The sequence below is a fragment of the Neodiprion lecontei genome, chromosome 6 (genome assembly GCF_021901455.1).
Source record: "Neodiprion lecontei isolate iyNeoLeco1 chromosome 6, iyNeoLeco1.1, whole genome shotgun sequence".
Classification (NCBI taxonomy): Eukaryota; Metazoa; Arthropoda; class Insecta; order Hymenoptera; family Diprionidae; genus Neodiprion; species Neodiprion lecontei.
Genome location: NC_060265.1, coordinates 10,035,129 through 10,059,018, shown reverse-complemented (window position 1 = coordinate 10,059,018; position 23,890 = coordinate 10,035,129). Strand labels below are relative to the sequence as shown.

General features: G+C 39.6%; 1 protein-coding gene across 6 annotated transcripts in view; it reads right to left on the bottom strand.

The window, feature by feature from the left end:
* LOC107221296 (AF4/FMR2 family member lilli) overlaps positions 1–23,890 on the bottom strand; it is a 206,422-nt gene that overhangs the window by 126,855 nt on the left and 55,677 nt on the right. For 2 of the 6 annotated variants that reach the window (XM_046744522.1, XM_046744523.1), the window contains exon 1: positions 2,708–2,896. The exons of 3 other annotated variants lie outside the window; for them this stretch is intronic. Coding sequence is in view for 1 of the 3 variants with exons in the window: in XM_046744519.1 (XP_046600475.1) it covers positions 10,176–10,216 (41 nt within the window). In the remaining 2 variants the exon portion in view is untranslated. Of the gene's footprint in view, positions 1–2,707; positions 2,897–10,175; positions 10,232–23,890 lie in introns of those variants that run through there. One more of the 6 variants, XM_046744519.1, reaches the window with a different exon arrangement.

Here is a 23,890-nt window from a genome sequence, read left to right as displayed (position 1 = left end):
TAACAATAAGATTCCAAGTCGTACAAACAAGCATCCAAACAAACAATCGCGTTGAGGACGATCCGTTAAGTCACGTTACGTTACGTTACGTTAAGGATATAGGCATAAACGTAACATGTATACGCACTGCAAGCTTACAAATTCTATACGCGTATGATAAAAGTAGACGGAAGAATAGACAGCGGAAAACAACTGAGCAAATGAAAACGAAATGAATTTATAAAAAAAGAGTAAGAAAACGACGAACATGTATTATACGTGCGTACTTGGATATAAAAAAAAAAAAGATACAAGTATATTGTCACATTACGCGTCGGTCGTCGGAACAAGGATATACAAACGAATAAAAAATAAAAACAAATAAAAAAATAAAAACGATCGGCGCGACCGACGCGACGATGTGCTGATATCTGTGAAAAAAAAAAAAAAAGATACTAGGCATACCCGCTGTAGACGGACGGCTGAATACGTCCGTTAATAAACGAATCACGCCGCGTTTAAAACCAATCACTTTATAATACGGGGTCTAATTATTCATACGCCCACAAACGCGAGAACTTTGCGATGCTCATCTTCTCAAGTTTTATTCTTGTCCCTTTTTAAATACAACAACAATTACGTATCTATCGGTTACGCGATAAAATCGCCGCGCGGCAGCGGTTGAACAACTACGTTGACGATGGCGAATAATTAACGAGAAAAAGGGGGAAAAAAAAAAAAAAAAAAAACAGGAACCAGAATCGAAAACGTAACTTCATGCGCACCTCTGTGAAAAGTTTTCGTTTTCTCGTAATCGTGTAGATGATATAACGTGATACAGTGTGTTAACCCCCTTTATTTTAACCCCCTCTGTAACTTCTCCTCTCGAGGGGATCAGCTTCTACCCCCCACCGGTACTACCGAGCAAATGGATGGCCGAGCATAAAGAGAGAGAGAGAGAAAGGGAGAGTGAATAAGAAATATCTTATCTCTTTCTATTCTCCGCCCCGTACACCTCCGTAACGCGTCGCATGAACCCCGAGCCGAGGAAAATTAAGAGAGTAGCAAGAATTTAACATACCGATGAACGGTGTTAAAAATAAAATAATCACGACGCGACATTTTCATTAAAATATGAGTAACTACGACGATAACGATAATAAAATTAATAATAACAATCTAAAACGAGTCGAAAACTTCGCTAATCTCTACTATAATTTTATTATATTGCAAACAGTGTGGGGAAAAAATTATTATTTCACGCATGTGTGGACAGATATAAAACGACGTCGTCCTCGTCGTCGAAAGATGTTTTGCGCAAGAATATGGGAGGGAGGTAAGGAAAGAGTATTCCTGAAATCATGGAAAGAATATCTGTTAGGTCACGTGCGTACGTGCGTGTAAATAAATTGGTCCGGTATGAAGCATGACGTCGCTAATCGCGAGTCCTCCCGCCCTCCCGTGCTCGTGGCCTAACCAATCCCGGGGGCGGAGACACGAAGCTACTCGAGAACCAATAGCGATATCTTACATAAAGCAAACACGACAAGTATCAGCAGCCGCGGCGAGTCCGCGGTGTTACAAAAGAAAAACTTACGATGAAAATATACCCGCGATCGAAAAAAAATTTTTAACAAATCTCCTCTTCCCCCCTCTCCCCCTCTCTCTCTCTCTCTCTCTCTCTCTCTCTCCTCGTTCCGACTCCGAATGACGTATTTGACATTAAAAGCACCGGATGATAAGGAAATGATAAAATAATCACTACCGACCCAAAGTCTTTGTGTGACATTGACAAATTCACAAAATTTCAAAGGCAAGAAAGAAATTAATCCATTTAGTATCTCGAACTATGTGCGCACACACACGCACACATATATATATGTATATATATATGTAATATTTAAAGATTTATCAGGCTGATATCTTCTACGGCGGAGCTAAGCATTATAATTGTGAATTAATTAACAATAGAAAGAATCGTATCGAATGCATAATGGAGAATCTTCTTTTCCCTGACCTCCGCCACATCTCCCCACCCCACCCCCTCCACCGACCGTGACGGGATCCCGTTTCGGAGAAGGACCACGACCTACCGTCACTGCACCTACCGCCTGTAGGTTTCGTACAGAGTGTCGCGCAATGTTACACGTACATTTTTGTGCATGTCGAATCGCCTTAAGTCGGCCTTGCGCCGTTCGAAACGCAAACACATTTTTGCTCGCCATTTTTTTTTTTTTTTTAATTTTATTTGTGATTTAATCCTTAGTCGTTTGTCACCCAAGTATTCGCTCTTTGGAAATGGAGTTGGACAGAGAAAAGAAGAAATTAAAATAATAAATTATAGAGTTAAAAGTCTAACGCGCGGAGTACGCGGTGGGGTAATTTTCCAAAGTTGCGACGACGATACGTTGTTGTTATTCTTTACTACCAGTAGGAATTAGTGTGTAAACATCTACGGATAATTGTGGGTGATGGAGGGGGGGGGGGGGGGGGGGAGACGGAGGGAGGGGGGGGGGGATAAAAAGATACCAAAAAGCTAGGGTATTTAAATGAGGAAAAGAAATCATCGTACAGTCAGGTGAGGAAAGACAGCGACAAGGTTACGGATATTATACGCAGAGTAAGAATATAAGAGAGACGGTGGGGAAAAAAAATGAGAATTGAAAAAAAAAAAACACACACTCACACACACACACACAGGTTATAAAATTAAATCCCACAAACTCACGGAAACTTTAACGAACGAAGATAACGTTAACGCGCGTCGAAAACAATTATTCTAAACGGATATACATATAATCGCGTAAGTAAAACGGACCGCCCGGTGTCCGTCTAGTTGGCGATCGGACTCAACACTGGCAGACGGTATTTTGCCGCGATGTACTAAGATGGCGTTTCGGTCGAGCACCACACTCTGTCTGCATGCGCACACAATTACACACGGCAACGACGACGACGACGACGACGACGACGACGACGCGACGACGACGACGACGAGGACGACGAGATGGTGGAGGAGGAGGAGGAGGATGAGGAGGAGGAGGATGAGGAGGACGAGGAGGGGGATGGAGGTGGATGGAGCCTCGCAGCGTCTACGTGTGTCAGTGCCGCGATGCTGGTAGTACAGTTAGTAGTGGTGGTGGTGGTTGTGCGTCAGACGTACGTACGAACGCGCGCACAACGAAAGGGGAAAGCACGGACGAACACTCACACAGAGACGGAGGAACGGGCGATGACGACGCGTACTCTACGCCGCCGCCTGCCGCTGCTGGATATCGCGCGCATGCCACCGCCGCCAACACCACTGCACACCCCGGAGAGAGGGAGAGAGACACGAGCCGATCGAGCGCCCACACACAGACACGCGACGAACGGTACGATTCTCTCCTCTACCTACCTACCTACGTACCTACCTACCCGCCAACATCCTCCTAGTACGAGCGACGCGATGCAGATGTCACCGGAGGACGGACCGACCGGCTCGTCGAGGATGGCCGCAGGCACGCGCCCTACCGCCATCTTCTCTTCATTAACCAGTCCGTCGACCCTCCCCGCCTCCCCCCGACCGCCCCCGCTAAGCCGTCGAACCGTCCGAAACGGCACACGAGGCTGAAATACCCCTCGGAGTCGAGGGACGAATTGATACTCCGTCGACGATCTTTTCGTACTTCGTTCGCAACTACTGCGAGTTTTCTCGTGCTCGTCCGTTATCGTTATCTCCGATTCGTTGCGCAATTTGCTATCTTATCTTGCACTTTTTCGTATCGATCCGCGATCGAGGGTATTCGATAACTCTTGGAGAATGTGTTGCTTGCGCGTACAATTAGCAATACGTTTTACTGGAACGCTGGAGATATTTAATTACTCTTTTACCGCGGACGATGATTCCTTTCGAGTTTCAGTCGCTACTCGTTGGTCTGTTCTTATACGCGTTGTATTATCCACTCGACGGGGGGTATTTATTTTACATGTGATAACATACTTTGCGAAATCAGGTTCAAGTTTGTAACGTTATTGTAACGGTGAGTTTTTAGAAAAACTCGTTGTTTCGCAACTTTAGAATTTTATGGAATTCGGTAAACCGTAATATGCGCCGTGAATATATTCATTGTCGGATTTGTTAAATTCAATTCCTTCCGTTAATCCTCAGGTTCTGCAAAACGATGACTTTTATCTCAATGTTTTGTTCATTGAATGTTATTAGTCTCACCCTCGTTTTCCGAACACAGTCACCGTGCATTGATCACGGTATTTTACCGTAACGGAAATTTAACGGAACACACTTTTATAAGACCCGTGATTGTGAGAATTGATATAAATACGAATTTTATTTCTCGAAAAATCGATCTCAAGAGACTGTAACGTCAAGGAAAGTATCGGCCACCAAGCACTGTTAGTTTTAATTTTATACACTCGTTTCTGAGATACATTTGTTGGGTATATGAGTCATCCTGCCTCCGAAGAAGAAATATTTCCACCCAAGCGTTTATTTTAGGGATCACAGCGTTTATACGGTTATTCGCAAAAGTGCGAAACTGACTATTGTAATTCACGAACGTCGGCGAATCAATTATAAAAAAATTTACCCCATCGATTTTCAGCATTTGTTTTCAAATTTTTTATAACCGGTATAAATCGCAACAACTACAACGATAACAATAAACTCGCGAAATAATTACACACAGTAATTTTCTGAAACAACATCTTGTATGATGTAAATTAAGAAAATAAAAGTAAGTTAGAGGTAAGAATTTTCACAACTAAAAATAACGAACACCCGAGAAGCGTGCTGTGTATAAATCTTCGCGTCCTCTCGCAACAGCCTCTGCATGTCATACGTTGATGTGGTCGAGCGATAACCCGAAAGGGGTTTAACAAACGACATTTCTATGGGTACTTTGCGATCGCGCTCGGCCATATCGCGATAAACTGGGCTCAAGGAGATTCCGTCAATTACTACACCATTCGCATCGATTTCTCTCGCTCGAGTCGCTTGAATTTCCGTTGACACATTTCGGTCGCAAATATGCATATACCGTACGAACGACGATATAACTTTGCAAATTTGCAATCAGTTGCTTCGACTGTACTGGGAAACTGAAATAGATTGTAGATTCATTCGTACTTTAGTCGTAGACATGTAGTCGTTATTTTATTTTATTTTTTTTATACAAGTATAAAAAAAATGTTTACATCTTTGGTTCATTTTCGATTTAATTTCGTTTTTTTCCTTCTCTAGTAGCTGCAAGCAACAATAATTGCACGAAAAAAAGAACGAAAAGAAATTTCGATTGCATTAACACACTCACAAAAACAATCCTACGAAATATTAATCAAGCATAATTATGACGTTAAACATTAGACATTGGTCCAGAACAAACTTCTGCTAACGTTACTTGATTGTACGAAATTTCGAAAAACATTTGAAAAAAAAAAACAATTAGAAAAAAACAAAGAATAAAATTCCTTACAACTCAACTGGACTCTGAAAACATGAAAGTTGGTGAATTTTTTTTCATAAAAAAACATCGGAACAATAAAAATGCTAGAAGCGTGAGGCTCTCTTCTATGCATCGCGTGGATACAGAAGTCTGACGGAGGATACAAAGTGTGTGTAGAAGTGGTGTGGTCAAAGTACCACGTGCTCGATCCAGCATATTGATTTTGTCTGCCGTACGGCGGGAGGCGCATACCGTACAATCGTTGGTAGAACAGAGCCCGTAGTAACCCACACAGCCGAATATCACAGACGGAATTTCTAACCACAGGGCGAGGGGGAAAGGGAGAGGGAGAGAGAGGGAGAGAAAAGACAAGCCCTGGAACCCGACAAGCAACGAGCCTTCCCTTTACCGCGAGCCTCTAAATGTTTGTAATATTCCGATTGGGGTGCAGAAGTTTCTCAGCGTTATAAATTTGACCTACTCCTTCGTATCTTTCAAGTAAACTATTTTCCCTCTGTCCCTACGACCAACATCCCTTGAATAATTCCTGGGTTGGTTGGGTATTTGATATTTCAAATGAGAAGATGATATTGCTCCGGTAAAATTTGCGAATCCAGTTTCGAGGTTGCGGAACGAAGGAACCTTGTAGTGTGTTTGCATACTTACAGCACAGGTATACGTTAGCAAATAAAAAAAATTATGTCCACCTTGTTAACTCCGGCAACTTCCTGAATGTCGGTAAACGAGCAACTGAGGCGATTAACCATCACCGTAACCAAACCCAACGCGATCTGGTCGTGAAAATCCGAAGCGGTAAGAAATCAAGTGATAAACTTGATATTGTATTCGATATAACTGCTGTTTGGTATTGTTAGAAACTGTGATAGTGTAGGAGGCGAGAAGCACCGAGATTTATGGATTTCCTCAGCACCGGAAGTTCCTCTTAATCGATCCGAAGCGGTAGGATCAACACCACCCCTTGACGCTTTATCGGTAATGATCAGACCTACTTACTTGTCTGCGTTGTTCACGAAAGTTTGAAAAATTGTTCACGAAAACTAACAATGCCGGTATAATACATAATAACACGGAGATAGCGGATAAGACGCGTCACGATTTCGCGCCCGATGTGAAAGGACGAAATGATCTTGTGACGCGATGGCAGAAAATGAGGTCGCGTTGACGATGAGACGAGGAAGGACCAAAAGGAAAGGAAAAATACCGAAGAGAAGCACCGGCCAGCCTGTCGTCTGCTGCAAGCAGATACTCGCGTATCTACCTGCATCTACGCGGAAGGACAAAATGCACTTTACGACTCTCCCCGACGGAGGGGCAGGTAGGTAAGACCTTCCTTCAAAGGAACGCGTACCTGGGTACCGACATACCTCCGTGGTGTACAGAAGCTCTCGGCAAAAACGACAGACTGACGTCACCGACACCTCAAAGACTCAAAACTCGCTCATGTACTTTACAGATGTTAAGATTAAAATATTCACAGAATGGCGGTTTCACTTCGCGACGTTCAATTACGATGAGAGGAAGAATTGAGAGAATCGTTACTGAAAGTCGTATAGAAAAAAATCCATCCACCAATTATTAGAATTGAAGAATTTTTCGCAACGGTGCGGAAAGATTTCTTGGGCATACATTTTCATGGCAGGAGGTTGAAACTTTTTTTCAATGCATATGATACCGTAGCCTAAAAATTGGTGGAAGGATGTTTTTGTTTTTTTTTTTTGTACGAATGTTTTTAATCGTGCAAGACATTAAAAAAAAAAAAAAACGATTTTTGTCAATAATCTCAACCAAATTCTCTCCTTGCTGATTTGGGTTTTGCGAGAAATAAAGTAGAAAAATCTTTTTAGTGTCCAACTGTGAGACGATTTTTTACATTACCTGAGTATGCGTAGGAGGAAACAGTAATGGCAAATCTCTCCTCTGCTTGTTCCTTCAACTCCTGTAGGTACCCGTGCGAAAGTTGCACCGCCGAGTATCCACCAGACAACTTAGTCACGATATACTTGCATAGCTGCACCAAACTTCAAACGCAAGACACTTGGGGTAACTATTCGGGCGAACCACACGACATCATGAGGCTGAAGTTAATAACGTTAACGTATCGAAACACTGGGGGGAAGAAATTAATGCTTATCCAAGTTTACAGTGACTTTGAAGTGGTCAAGTTTTCAAAATATGAGTACATTTTGCCTTCTTATGATTTTCTGAATTTCAGACATTCCTGCAACGGTAAAATAACGATTTTCCGAAACGTTAGTCGTTACAGCAACGTTACTAACTTCAGCATCATTCAACATCTCGGTCTTCGATAACTCTCCGATAGGGACGCTTACAACCCGCAAGACAGTCGCCGTTTGGGTACTCCAAGCTACAGCGAGACGTTTGAAAAACTAATTCTCGCCAAGTTTTTACAAGAATCATATCTCAATCACACGAGCTAAAGGAGAGAAAAATTGTCAAAACCACTGTATTATTACCGAATTACAAGGAAGGTGCTAAAAAATCGATGTAAATAAGATGTTATAACAAGTTGAAACCACGAAGAGCACATTTCTTTATTTAACTTGCCGAATCTTCAATCGATCAAACGATTACCATAATTTTTTCGCGACTATTTAGCCCGTTTGTACGAATTTTTCGATCATGGCAAAATAAATGAATAACTGTAAAAGAGTTGAACGATATTTTACTAATAATGGGATATGAATGGAGGACAATTGATTCTTCGAATCATTGAAATGATTCAAAATTCAAGAAGGCGTATACAACACACACACACTCCTTAGATTCCAATTTTCTATACACGCTCGTAAGTTTCTTTCAATTATTGAAAGGTTTCTATTGGATAATATTGGGTGAAACCTATCGAAATCAACGATGCTGCCCATAAAAACGAAGAAAGGTTGAAAAAGAGGTGCAACAGCAGTCGTAAAGATTCGCCACTTGCTTCTATGCTTATGGTTTGCAAAAGTGATTGTTTTTTTTTTTGCGTCAGAAGTACCTACCGTATATTTTTCACGATAATTGTCAGTATGAGAAAAAAATTATTCACGAGACTCGAACGGTGCCCGTAAACTTAATTACAGGTTATTAACTGCTAGTAACACGCCTCCGTTCCCGCGTTAAACTCACTCGGACTGTTTTTAAGGAGGTTTGTTTGGCCAAAAATTGATACTGTTTATTGATTTTTATCACAGGTTATTTATACATTGAGCAGAGGAAGGTGAAATTATTATATTGTCAGACTAGGAAAATGTCTTGAAAAATACGCAAATTGAAAATAGTGGAATTACAAGAAAAAGCTTGGATGTCAATGATGTGTTTTAAATCATTTAAATAAAATTAACGAACTCTTCTGCTCAATGAATATTTTGCTATATTTCCATCTTACATATCCGTGTAAAAACGCAATGATCTAAAGCGGACAGAAATGAGAGTTTGGGAAGAACAAAAAAGAATGACCACACAGACTACTCTTTTAGCCATGCCCATTCTTTCTTTCGTTCCTTTACTTATTTTTTCTCTTAATGTGTAAACGATTTTAAAAAAAAGAAAAAAGAAGAAGATACATATAAGCACGTCGAGAGTTTCTTTCTGTGCGTAGATGTATACGTATAGAGTGATGGTAATAAATGGCAGGGAAAAGAAAAGAGTCGAGACCTCTACTGAATACTGATGCCTGATTTAGTCCCTTCCGTTTTCTCGCCTTTTGGTACTTTCCATCCTCCTTCGTTCCGTGTTATTTTTTTTTTCATTTTATTTTTTAAATCTCATCCCCCCCCCCCCCCCTCTCTACTTCTCAGTTTCGTTCGCTCACCAAACCGCGGGCAGACCCCGCGTTTACGCACGGCGTCACATTCATACCATCGGGAGAAATCATGTAAACGACACTTTACATCTCCATAACCTATTTCACGCCCTGTTCTCGGCTAGCCGAAATAGGCTTCTCCTTCTCCTCTCTATACTGCGTACGTATACGTCGAAGCAACAGTTTGGCACTAGGATTATGCCAAGTTCAGCCCCCTTTTTGCGAGAACAGGAATCTCGGTAGTAAATGAGTAATACAATGATCTTTTGTATTAAATTTAGCAAATCATTCCCTCAGCTAATAATAATAAAAATTATAATAACAATAATAGTGATAATAATAAACAAATCAATCATGCAATACGTATTTTACAGTTATCCCTTTAAAACCGATTAAAATCGATTTAGTGTAAATCTTGAAATAACAGATGAATTATAGTTTTGCATAAAAATTGTACAGCAACGTTGTTGCCTTGATGTTTTAGTCATCCATATTGCCTTTGTATTCAAAACATCTGTCAACGGGCTTTCAAATTATTGATAATAAAAACGACTCATGCGTAAAAGTGCATATAAATTAACACCTGTCGAGTTTACAAGCAATTAAAACGTTGGTGTAATTACTGCACGTATCGATTGAAATTCACGTTAAATGCGAAACTAGGCACGAATTGAAACGTCGTACTTTGTACGACATTACAGTGGAAAATTACATTTGAAACTTTCAATTCTCTGAAAAAATTGTACTTTTGTTTTCTTTTAGCTTTCATGCGTCGAGGGTTAATAATAATGTTGAGTAGCTGCGGTGCCAAGATATAATATCTACGCCTCGGTGTCAACTTTGCTGTTAGTAAACCAACTGTATTTACAGTAATGCAATGATTACCCCAATTTGCATTATATTATGCTATTTAATTAAATGATACTCACAAGTCGCCGATCCGCCTTGTGGAACTAGAAACGGCGTTCATTTTGTGGTCGCTTACCTGAAACAGTAAATTGTAAAGAAGATATGATTAAAGTGTTTTTTTCCAAGTTCATCTAACCGTTGGATAATTCTATTCAATAATGCATTGAAATTATTTCGTTTTCTCAATTTTACAATTAACTTTATAATAAGAAATTTAATTCCCGCATAAGATAAATAATTGGACAATGTAGTATCATCTGAAATACAAATATTCACTTATTTTGGTTGATTCCGAATAATTGAACAGAAAGATTATTTGCATAAAATAAGCAATTCACTTGCGTTACATACAACTTTGTACATATTGTAACACATAACTGCTTCAATTTATTCAGGTAATTATTTTGTTTCAAGTCAATTGCAATTCGGCGTAATTGCCAATTCTTCATTCCCTAATCACTAGCAACGCATGGATCAATCAAAGTTGGTGGCGTAATATATAAAAATAGTAAACAATAAAATTTGCCTTATATTTTCACCCTAAATTTCTTCACAATTTTATTCCCTCGTTTTTTAAGCCCTGACATTTATTGTTGGATTAGGTGATTATACGTAAAATCATTAAACATCATCACACACAGACTCATATGATAAACCATTGACAGATTTGTGAGATTGGAAAACCAGCCGACTAATTTGCGGCGTTATTTTCTATTTCATTTCATTTCTTTATTTTTTCTTTTTACTCGTTCCCGCTACGTTTTATTGCTCCACCTGACTACATAAACGGCACACTCCACGGCTTCGAATAAGTCGCGTCGCGTTTCTCCCGCAGTAATTCTCGCCGCGTATATCTTGGCGTTGAGCGCGGTTGCTGCTCGGCAGTGTGCCAGTGAAAAATAAATTGGAAAAATAAAAAAATAGATAAAAAAATAAATAAATAAATAAAATAAAAAAATTGGCCAACGGATTTCCGGGAATTGTGTTGTATAATGTGAGAGGAACAAATATCCGATCCGATCGAATCCGCGTACGCATACGTAATATGTAATACTTTCCATTCGCCTATGTTGTCGAGGCACAAATATGTATAATAAAGTATTATACACGTGTATAATATATATACACATGAATGCTTCCAATTATATAACAGAGATATGATTTTATAACGTATTGTAGGTTGCGGAAAAATCGAAAGAGAAATATAGTTTTCATTGATTTTCAATATAGATATTTTATATATGTATATACGTATATATGTAACCTTTACTTGTAAAATTAGTCTTCCCAAGAAAACTCAGAAGTCGCATTTTAAAGCGTAAATTTGTTTGAAGAGTCGGAATCTATGCGTCGAAAGATGTGCAACTAGTCCGGTCGCATCAACCGCGTGACATTAAAAACAGGGGGGGGGGGGAAGGAAGCGAGCTAGTAAAATAAAAATCGGTAGAAAAGAGAATAAAATTACAAATAAAAAAAAAAAAAAAAGCAAGGTAGAGAAGGTAGAAAAAGAAAGAGAACGAGCACGTATATGGGAAATCGTTAATCCATCAAACTGCAGAGGCGTTGCGATGAATATCGATTACGCGATGCGCCCTCCTCCGAGTGGAGTATAAGGTATAAATTTACCCACAACGATATTGTGTATCCATAAAGGTATATGTATGCATGATATATACGTATATGCTATTATACTATGTATTATTCACAAGCGTGAAATACATATGCATGCGAGCGTGTAGGAAGCATGTGGGCGTCGGAAAAGGGATGTGAAAATACGTATATAATCGTGTGCAACTCGTTGGTTGTATACACGAAGGATGAAGAATTATCATCTTTAAATTTTCGTGTAACCGGATAAAAGCTCGTGTGAAGATGTTGGGATTTTGTAGAAAAGCAAAAAAAAAAAAAAAAAGAACCAAGTCGTTAACTGTTCTATCGCACGCGTGCAGCTATGCGAAAGATTAGAAGCGTTTACGAGATTTTATGATCCGGTATAATTCAACGTTCAAAGTTGAGCAGCGATATCTTTAAGGTAGGTCGTATTTTCAACAAAGAATGCAGCAACGTTCAATCTTTAATTGAATACGACACAACGAAGCGTAACTTCGATTTGAATATATAATTTTGAACACTTTGCTTGTCTCAAAAAGTTCAATATATCGTGATGATTTATGCTAGTGAACATTACGATGAGATTAAATAATAACGTTGTAGCTAAATGAACATATTTGTACGAAATTTTAATTTTAAGTATTTCTTTTAATTACAAGATTCTCTTGACTCGTCAGAAGAAGGTTCTTTCCATCATGAACATAGTAAATCACGCTATGCAAAACATTTCGTTGGTAATAATTTTGAAAAAACAAAAACTGTTTTAAATTAGAATAATAACACAGTGAAACCTCAGTTATACGAACACGTGTATGGGCACTTGTACATTTTTCTCCCTTACATATAAACGTTGAATTTTCTCGGTCCTAGCAATTTCTGCCAATAAACCGTGTGAAAATATTTCACTTATACTTTTCTCGTTTGTACGTTTTTCCCACTTGTACGCGACTTATTCCGTTCCCTAGCGCTGTTCTCTATTCAGTTATACGTTATTACAGCTGGCGTTTTGTGTTACCATTTCAAATATGCGAGTCCGATCAACCTGAAAAAGTTCAGGAATATACTTTCACTGTCTTATAATGTTATCGTGTAATTTAGAAGTATGAAAAAATAAGTAATAAATATGAAAAAAATTTGGAAATAGAAAATTTTTCGAAGAATTACTGTTTTAGAACAATAAGAACGCGTTGCGGTGAAATGCTCTGATTAATAGGATGATACCTGAAAAACCACTAAATATTATAAATTTTCTATTCTCAAATCACGAAGTTTTGGAATATTTCACTTTAACGTTATTTTCACTTATACGTCAATATTGTCATTATATACCCCTTGAAAAAAGCAAATGGTGATTAGTTGGCGATGATGACAAGTAACTCGAAACAATTTTAGAAAAATCTGATTCTTTCTTGTTTACGTAAAAAAAAAACGACCACTCTTTTTATTCACGAAAATCTGTATTTCACCCCATTTGTCAAAGTTAACGCCCCCTGGCTTCCTAAGTATATCCGGAGACGCGAGCCGGGTATTATAACGGTTTTCCGTCAGCGCCATCAGAAATGGGCGAAGCGAGAGAATCGCGCAACGTGAACATTCACCGTGGTACGAGCGTGTCCCTCTTAAGAAGAGCTTGCAAATGGTAAAATCCTACTTTGTCAACAGCTAAATATATGTACGATAACGCGGAACGAAGTCGAAGCTGCACCTCTGCTGCTGAAGTTGCAGTATCATCGGAGTGATTGCGGACCACGAATCGCCCATCATCGTTTGAGTCAGTCAGCAGCTGACATTCCCTCGAGCAACCGTCGCTGACGCTTTAATTAAATCGCCGCGGGAAACAGATTTGTCTCGATTAAGAACTACAAAGATTAAACAAACAAATGCATAATTCATCAGCTGGACAGAGTTGAAAAACAAAATGAATAAGTGAATAAACAAAAAAACAAAAAATAACAACAAATTGGTAACTGGATAGCGATATGACAGGATATAATAAGTCGGGGCGGAGTTGAAATTCCAAATTTCAAAAGTTCCGAATTTTTTGGTGGCGAAACTTAACGTAAAAGAAATCAAACTTTGACGAAACATCAAAGTTTTAAACGGTCCGAAATCTGATGCTCAAAGTCAAAGTGCGAAAATGATAATATTCAAAAATCTGAAACATCGAAATTCTGAATGATCGAAGATTTTCAGATCTGTGAATTTCTGGCTTGGAGAAATTTCAGCATTTTAATCTTTGTTTGTTTTGGATTTTCGATATTTTTTCGTTCGGGATCCTGGATATTCTGATTTTCGATTTTTCTGATTTTTTACACGCACTCGTTGAGCGAACTACGCAAAGTGAGTATATTTTAACTTTCGGACTTTTACTCTATCGAAACTTTATTTTTCAGAATTTCGCTCTATCGTAACTCGAATTTCGGGACTTTGAGCCTACGGGTTCTCCGACCATTAGAAACTTGGTTGTTTCTTCAAAGTTTGATTTCTTTGCTACAAGTTTCGCCGCACAAATAATTCGTAATTTTGGGACTTTCGGAACTTTTCACATTAGGCACTTCAACTCCGGCCCAATAAGTCGACGGTATTTTGAAAGTGTGCGACTTATAGATGTATGAGTTTATGCGAAGTAGATGGTGTAACACAAGCAACGCTGACAAACTAGTCTGCCTCTCGACTGTTGACCTCGGCGTGAATATTAGATCGGGTAAAAGTGAAGTCTGGGTGAATTAATTTTTTAGCCTGGCTATCGTAAAGATGTCAACATTGCACGATCTGCAATCACGAATATCTACGGTTGAAAACTCTTCCGTCACTTTGCATAGCGCGGCCGATTAAACGATGCAGATTCCTTTCTACAAAGCATGGTTTTTTAGGTGGTTAGGTATGTGAGCGTATTTAGACGAGATCTTGGTTACATTTTCGAGGTGTGTTTGTGACTTCCTTTCCCATGCAAAACACACCCATCCCTGTCTCGATTTCATTTCAAGAAAATACATACCTACACGCCTGTGTGTTTCTCTTGAAAGTGGATACACAAGTAAATCTAATAGATCAAGAGTTGAGAAAACCATACCGTCAAAGAAGTAGTAAAAGAAGAAGAAGAAGAAGAAGAAGAAGAAGAAAAAGAACACAAAGTTTATTTCAAAGTAGACCGGAAGGAAAAAGTTTGCAAGATACGGGGGGAAAGGCAGAATTAACCGTTTTGCTCGCGTATAAAGGTATGCCGACGACACAAACCAACCGCTACAAGTACCGGACCTGGTACAATATTTATTACCGTTGCAAGTCTCATGAGATATAAACTGCGCTCCGAAATAAATGAAAAAACAATGATAAGCCACTTTCGACAATAATAATCCTGATTCTACGAGAGTTGTAATCGAATATTTGTCTTCAGTTTTACGTATATATTCTGTATTTTGACGTACTCTCACGACACTGCATCAGAGCCTGAATCATCCTTCATTATTTCGATTTTTGTACGCATTTACCTAAGTTTTCCAAAAAATTGACGTTAGGTATAATTTCAAATACCCACAGCTCCGGCCAAACTTTTTCAGGTATATAGGTACGTGGAAGGAGTATTCACGTGATAAGTGAAAACCGCCGAGCTTCAACAGCTTCCTTCGCCCGTAAATACAGGAGGAGCTCAAAGTTATTGCTCGTCGTTGATCAGTCTCTCCTTGCAATTGAGGTTAATTAACAAGTTGCTCGCTGGGCACCGAAGCGGGCGGCACAGCATCAGCCTAAGTAGTATGCATATACATTATACATACATACATATATATATATATAGGTATATATATATGTACGTACTAGCTGCGAGCACCAAGCCTGACTGACGATGAGCCATGGCTTGACGGAAATGCGTCGGTTAATTTGAGAGCGAAACTGTGTGTAAGCAGTGTAAGCTGTTTAATGTGACAAACGTAATGCTAGATGTTGCTCGCAAAATGAAATTTTCATATCGGTATTTCCTTCATCCTGGACGTCGGATATTCCAACCCTTTATACGTATAAACTCTGAGAAACTGTAAGCATCAACTTTTCATTTTGATCTTATAAATTTCCGATTTCTCATCACCAATTGATTCTCTATATTCAAGTGAAAGATCGTGTATCATATTGAACTTTACCAATATTGAATGGTCGAAAAGAACGTTTTTTTTTTTTGCATTTAATTATAACGTAGTACCATCCGAAACATGTTAGTACGACACCTGAATTTTATTACTTTCTGGAAACTTGCAGTCCGGATTGGTATTTATTTTCCGAGCCGTTATGAGTAAACAATAAACGACACAATTCCAACAAAATAGAAAGCACTCGATTTTGTTTATTTTCTTATTGTACCTTGAATTTCCTCTCGACTGTAATCAAATTCCTACGCGAACGTTGAAAGAACGTGTTTACCTAGCTTCCATTTTCCCACTTTTTGAACACTATTGATTCAATTATTTTCACCACAAGTGCTCTGATTAAACGTGCTAACAATTTCCAGCTGAAAAAAAAACGAAAAAAGAACAATACGTACGTAAGATACGCATAACTTACGGGCACGCACGCTATTCTGTCAAGAAAGTATTTATCCAAAAGCGTCGGTTAGCCGGGAACTGCTAAAAAGACAGTCGTCCCTGCGACTAAAGGCTTAACCGTGCGTGCTATTGAACAATACACACCAAAGAGCATCGTCGGGGCTTCAGACCGTAAGTCGATATCTCGACCGTGTTATCTTGTTAAAAAATTGTCATTCTTTCATTCCTCGCGTGTGACTCTGTTATCGTTAACTGCCGACGATCGATAGACTGAAACGAATTTCAAGAAGCCTCAACCGTCATTCGCACAGGTACTAAATTCAAAAACTTCAGTTCTATGACCGTCCCCAGATAAGGAATTCTTAAAATTGCCGCAAAGCGATTTGTAAAAAAAAAAACAAGCACCGTTTCGTTATGTAAACGTTACGAACTTCAAGCTCGTCAATTTTCGTACTTACATCACAAGATATGTACAAAAATATACTTGAATCTGTTGGGGAACATTTGGAATATAGACACTGTAAAAGAAGAGGAAAAGCAAATGGTTGAACAAAACGGCGTAATCGTTACGCATCGATATAATATATCAAAGTGCCATCAGCGTGTACTACAACGAATCCTTCAAGATTCTACTATTGGATCCATCTCGCACATGAAACGGGAGGTGGAAAGACAGCGAAAGAGAGATAGAGAGAGAGAAAGAGAAACGAGGCAGGCGCTTGGGCGATACGAGCAGTGACGATGAGCTTTGGTTCCCCTGGGCTTTATTCGACGGTTGAGTACCTTCAAAGGGTAGGTATATAATTGTGTCGTCCTACTCCACGTGACAACGGCGTGAATACTACTGCGAAGTCAAGTCGTCCGGTAGAAGAAGGATGAGGATGAGTATGAGGAAGAGGAGGAGGAGGAGGAGGAGGAGGAGGAGGAGGAAGAGTTGGCGGTGACGAGTATATGCTCCAACCTACGGGAATTCCGCGAGACATCGACCAGTTGTTTATTCGCAAGTTAGTTGGTGGTAGTTGCCGCAGGATACGGACGATGCGACGTCGTCGGCGAGGCTACCTGAACTTGTAAAGGTCACAAGTGTCTGCATTCCGTTAACCTACGACCTACACGTGGTGGACTTTACAGCAGAATCGCGCGTGGCTGCGAACCCAGACTTGAATTACGCTTGTGCCAGCAGTGGACTGTGATACGATATTCATTTCAGATGTCACGTTGCTGTCCAAATATGCCCAGCCCATGATCTGACAGCGTGCGTTTTCGCCTATTCTAATCGCTTTCTGTTATCAACGAAAATTCACGTGAACTGACCTCGTTCACGTTATTAACTGTGAAGAAAAAAGATCTGTCTTCTTTGAATCAGGTTGCATTACCCGAGTTCGATAAAGTTGTTTCAATCACCGAGCAAAGACGTTTATGCCAAAAGATGTCAAGTTCCATGGTCACAAAAAATGTCAAAGCGTGAACAAGAATGCGAAGGTTGTTAAGGAGGGATTTTTATTATGGTATAATTTATGTACACCTTTATTTACATTCCGTTTCTGTAATTAAATTCTTTATTAGGAGTTAAAAAATCCAGAATTCTAATTTAAATAGTTACAAGTTTGTGCGGAGTTTCGATATGATTGATTGATTGGCTAAATTAATTTTCAGATTTGTTAAACAACCCGCTCATTATTTTCGAAATTTTTGGAAAAGAGGAAAGTTGAAAAAAGATGACGAAGGGAGAAAGTCATTCTGCGAGTCAATAAAGGCAATTTTTTTTGTGAACAATTAATTCTGTAACAACTAGTTATATAAAGAAATCAGTTTATCTGAAAGAAAGTTTTTCCATCCCAACTATTCCTCATCGGGAGAAAAAAAGCGCAATTGAGAGACTCGATCAACCGTTGAATTTTACAAAGGAATAGACTTTCCAAAGTCAATTGAACAGAATAAAACTATCAGAAATCAAAAATATCAACCTCAAAGCTACTAAAAAAAAAATTTAAATAAAATTAAATTGGTGAATCTTCTTCGTAAAAGAATGAAGATGAAAGTAAATGACGAAAAAATTTGTCTTATTAGAAGTCAGATCTTCTTCCATCCCAAGGTTTTCATTTATCGTGCAATCCCATAAATACATACATACACAGGTATGAAGGTAGGGATAGTTCGTTAACGTTATATAACTGTGTCTATACCCATACTGCAGTGGCTCGTAAGTTTAAACCTCACAGTTCAAAGGTTGCGCGATTAATTAACTTGCACCGTGGTAAATGTGTATCCACACAGGCTCGTCAGTTCGCACATTGCCGCAGGTCCGTGTATCGTTCAGCGATCCGAGCATACCATACAATCCCAGAAAATATCTACCGCATAGGGTGGTTAATTAAGTCACCGCTGAATAAACGATTAATCACGGTGAATGAATGAACATAAACCTCCGTTAGCTTTGACGAGTTTATATCGAAACGCTCGTTTGCTGATGGCTTGGTGCTGTTTCGAACCGCCTTTGTTCATCCAAGTTTTTTAATGCTCGCATTTGGGTAAACTAAATTGCTAATTCGTAAGGTATTTTAATTATTTTAATACCGCGGGTACTTTACGAAATATAGAAAAATGTAGTACGTGATTAGTTTTTCTGATTATTTTGGAAAATAGAAATAACTTTTTAAATGTAGCAACATATAACTTTTGATTACATCCCAATAGCGTCTGTAATTATGAGCGACAGATTGATTATCTCGTCGAATCCCCCCCTGCGATACCCGATTTAATGACCAATCGATGTTCCCGCGAGCTTAAACGTCGAGAATATTCAGTCCCCATAAGCGATGGGATAAACGAAGATCCCGATCCTCGTTTCGAAACCCTGGTGCGAAATAATAACGTCAGAATTAAGGTCCACGGTGGGCCGCCTGACCGCAGTCAAAATGTGCTCTTTTGCCTTCATGTTCCGTATAATCGTCACGTGTCGCGGTTGAAGGGTTACCAAATCCCCGTGCAGCAAGGCGGAGGACTAATGCTGCGGTTTCCATGATACAATAATCGCGACATTTCACTGGCAGTATATAAATTGCATGCTCTCTAAACGCGAATCAGTTACAAGTATACCACTGGAGGAAATCATAGTATGTACACTGGAAGACACAATGAAATAACAGTGAAAAGTCACCGAATCGTCAGTGTAACTGGGAGTTGGTGAATTCTCACTGATTCAAATTTCAAGAGCATGGCTTTAAAATTCTTCAAAGCTATTTCCTGATATTGATTCCAGCGTTCACGTGGTCCTGTAATTGCGTGATATCTTGCAACAATTATTACGGTATTTAATTACATTATAAACTTGAATACATTCATGGACGATGAACGGGTTGAATATTTCACTTATGAGCCGGCAATCGATCTTACTCTTCGAACTTACGCGGATAGCTGGTAGGTGTGCATATCAAAATTCATGCAAAATGATCAGAGAAAAGTTTATACGCACCAAGACCTTGGAGATATTCGAATTATCGTCGAAATTGGATCCTAACTCTTGTATACACGGATTCTATGTAAAAATAAAAAAAAAAGAAATACAATTGGTTGGTCTTATCTTGGTCAAAAGCCAACGTTGTTGAATCCCAGATATGTCTTCTTTTTATTTTTAATCCTCATCTTTTTCTGTCGGATCAGTAAAAAAAGAAACCGCGAAAAAACACAAACGACGGCAATTTGCGTAGGATCGAGGAAGTTCAGGCGCAACGAAGCTTCATCTAGTAACTATTTGGAACTGATCGTACGAAATCAAGCGTTTCTTTTTTTTAATAAACTACAGGCAACGTAACATCTCGAAAGTCATAATCATTTTCATACAACACTCAGTCTTGATCTCTATCGAGAATTCGTATAACGTTTTCATTTTAACACATGTAAAAATTTTCCACCATGTTCGACATTTACTCTCCAATAACAGGATATGTGTAGGTATATTGCGTCACGCATCATACCGCATTAATCGATAATTAATCAATTATCTATAATAATCTCCGTATTGATCGTGAGTAGTTATATTTGCCGTTCTCATATCCGCTGACGTTGGAATTGAATTTAGCAAAATAAAACTTAAATCTGACCAGAATTTGTGAAACAAAATAATTTATCAACATACCGACACGTGTTATTGTCTTGACCAAGATACAGCTCTCTACCATAAATAGACACGTGACGTGAAAATTTCAATTCCTCAAAGCAACAGCAGCAAACACACGGTTCAATATTTCATGGATTAACTCGTAGTAGGTACGCAAATCCCCTTAATTAATTGAGGTGTAACTCTAGACGAGGGAAACTGGCACGCGTAAACTCTCCTGCAGGAGTATAACGAGCGGGTTACATAGCCCATATACATTACGGTATACGAGGTGAAAATCGAGATGAATGAATCGAGTAAGCACTCGACATTAAGCGCCAAGAGTACGTCATGAAAGTGGCAAATATGCGGAGGTAAGTCGACGACGAGGCGAACCGAGAGACTCGAATTCACGCGTCATAGGAATTGGCCTACCTGCGGAATACGGTTGTCTGAAATTTACTTCTTATACAGTGACTTATGGCGTTACGGAACCAGAGCATGTTGTTCACCGATTTAAGACGAAGCCAAGGTAGAGCCCCGGTGGATTGGCGCTAATCCTAAATCCTAGCCGGCGGAATCCTCGCCTCTGCACCGAGATGAGACGACTGGAAGCGAGCGTGGGGGCGGTGGAGGTGGAGGTGGAGTTGGGAATCGTGGTAAACTCCAATAACGATATCCAGGCTTAGCGAGATGAGTAAACAGCAGGCATTTTCGCCATCCCAGTGACGCCGAGGAATATTATAAGACTCTTCCGCACACTCCGCGCGTCGGAGTGCGCAACTAATTCACGAGTAACGATAAACAATTGCTAAAGAATTTCAGGCTCGAAGAAATTTCACAATAACGGATAAGAACTTTTCGTTTTAATTTCAAGCTTTACGGTAGACGAATAATTCAAGACAGTTTACAAGACGACCGTACACAGACTGTTTATATATTTTATATAGGCCACAAACTGTTTACTTCAGATTAATATTACGTCTGTTCGGTAGGTCAAGGCCATCTGCTTTCATACGACCGAAAAGACCACTCACAGATTAGTTTGTCTTGTACATCTTCGACAAAATTCAATCGTATAATTACAACTGTCACTTTTAATTTTACTTTCGTAATACTCGATAACAGGAAAAATTCTGCAGCGTAATAAATTTCAGTATTTTTCAGCTGAAATCTCACGATTACCGAACACGTGTCCTAGTTTCACGGTAAACGTTATTGGCACTCGAAACGCAGCTTGTTCGCCTTAATTTGCTATTTACACACTCCGCTACCCTCGGTTCGTAGCACACGTACCGGCACTGTAAAAATAATGCGACAAGAGATCGCTAAACTAGGCACGTATCGGTTAGGAATTATTTTTTTCTCTAAAACGGCGATGAACGAAATCCGCAGCAAAAAAGTTGAGCGTGTATCAAAACCGGCGACAAGTCAAATCGATAAAATTTTCAGGTTTTCTTCCTACAGTAAACAACAACGTATTGAAAGTGAAGAAAGAACCGGAGAGTAAGCATGTTGTTGTTGAAGCGCTTGTCGTCTAGACTCGTGATTGAAAAATCTAAAAGTAACTTAAAAATTCAGTCTCAGTCGTGGATTTGAAAATTTCCTTTCCACGTTTCGAGTGGAGATAGAAAAAAGCACGTGAAAATCCGTGAGTGAAGAATAGATTCTACGCAGTAATTACTGCGCCCAAGATTAAAATTTGAATTTTGACGTAACTAATCATTTCAAACGTTTACCGCAGAGCAGTTCGATCAAATATATTCACCAACTATCCCCAAGTCTATTAAACATAACCTTATATCCAATTTTTGATCAATAATTGACACGACGATCAAACGTTAGAGAATAATAATAATAGAGCGAGTACCGAAACGGCAACGATTCCTCGCATCCGAGTTTAAGCGTGTCTTTTCCGCTCTCCGACTATCCGGCAAGCAAGTCGTCACCACCAGGGGGTGATTCGAATCACTGGTAAAGGAGTTGCTCCCTGCAGGCGAACAAGTATACGTCCTTCGCACGTGGGGTCAACCGACCCAGCTGTCCCCTGTTCCCCGTTTTCCGTTTTCAATTCCCCTTTCTCCGTCTGATTCTAACCATCCAAGCCTCACCGGCCTACCTAACGGAATTTCACAACGAACGGAGAGACAAGGACCTGCGAACAGACGACTCTGCAGACGCTCAGGGAGACGATGCAGTTTCATGAAATTCGGGTTCGACAAACCTCCCTCGGATTCGTTCGACGTTGGCGATACTTGAGAACCGACGAGGAAAACTTCGAAAAAATAGAATTTCGGCTAGTCAATGACGATACCAAACGATGAGGATGGATATGCAGCTAAAGTTAGCGGCCGCAGCCAGATATCGATCACGGCGAATAAAAAGAAAAAAAAAAAAGAAAAAAAACCTTTGAATAAAACAATACAGTAGTATCGTTCGTAAAAGTATCGGGTTTCACTGCCACGTTTTGATCGACATTAGTGAGTTTGGCCGGTAGCTTCGGCTTTACGGAAACACCGTAGGATGAATACGTTAGAGATTTTCGATCATCGCATAGTAACGTTGGACATGATAAAATCAAATCAACGCAGCTCTGATTCTCCTGCTAAGCATTAAGTATATACGACAGAGACACAGCCGTGGGAAAGAGGAACCGTCGATAGTTTATCGTCGTTACAAAGCCATGGCTGTGGGCCAATCAATGTTACACTATAGTCGGTGAAGAATAGCGAGGCGGTGGTAAACCTGGGACGACTCGTCTAACCCAAAGTTAGCGTGAATAGAACTTCCGGAATCCGACGCAGGCCGGTTGGTTCGTTTGTACATATCACACCCGCACCTCTGGGTACACGATTTTCGATAAAATAAGCTCGCCTTGCTGCAGCAGCGGGAGAGAAATTGCCAAGAACGACGAACGTGGAATGACCCCCACGTTGATCCCGGGGCCCTTGGCCGACCGAGGCTCGAGGCTATCCGTCATCCCTTAATCTCCTAAATTTATATACCGTAGCAGATCTGATTTTGGCCGTAAATTCCGTACATTCGGTGCAAGTTAAACCACAGTTCATGATGTACCTACCTAAAACGGTAGGTTCATGACGTATCTACCTCACTCACGTTTTGCGAACGTTGTACGTACGTACCGACGTGAGCTATAATTTAAACTTGTAAAAAATCAAAGCGAAATCCTCTCATTTTGCGACACTTGGCATGCAGAGTGTAAACGAAAAGAGTACGCGTATCTCGAAGAGGAAAAAGGTTCTATCTTCGAATTCATTTCAATCTTTTCTTCCCTCCGAATTATCGCGGCCGATTCAAGTTTCTTGGATGGATTAACCAAAACCCTGTTTATGCATGTATTTGATTAAGGGGATAGTCTACCATTTTTTTTTTTTTTTAAATTGATTTTCCAAAAACTACAGATTCTTCTAATAAGTATTATACGTAGAAATGTTATAGAAACTATTATTTCATTCTGCTGTGATAACAG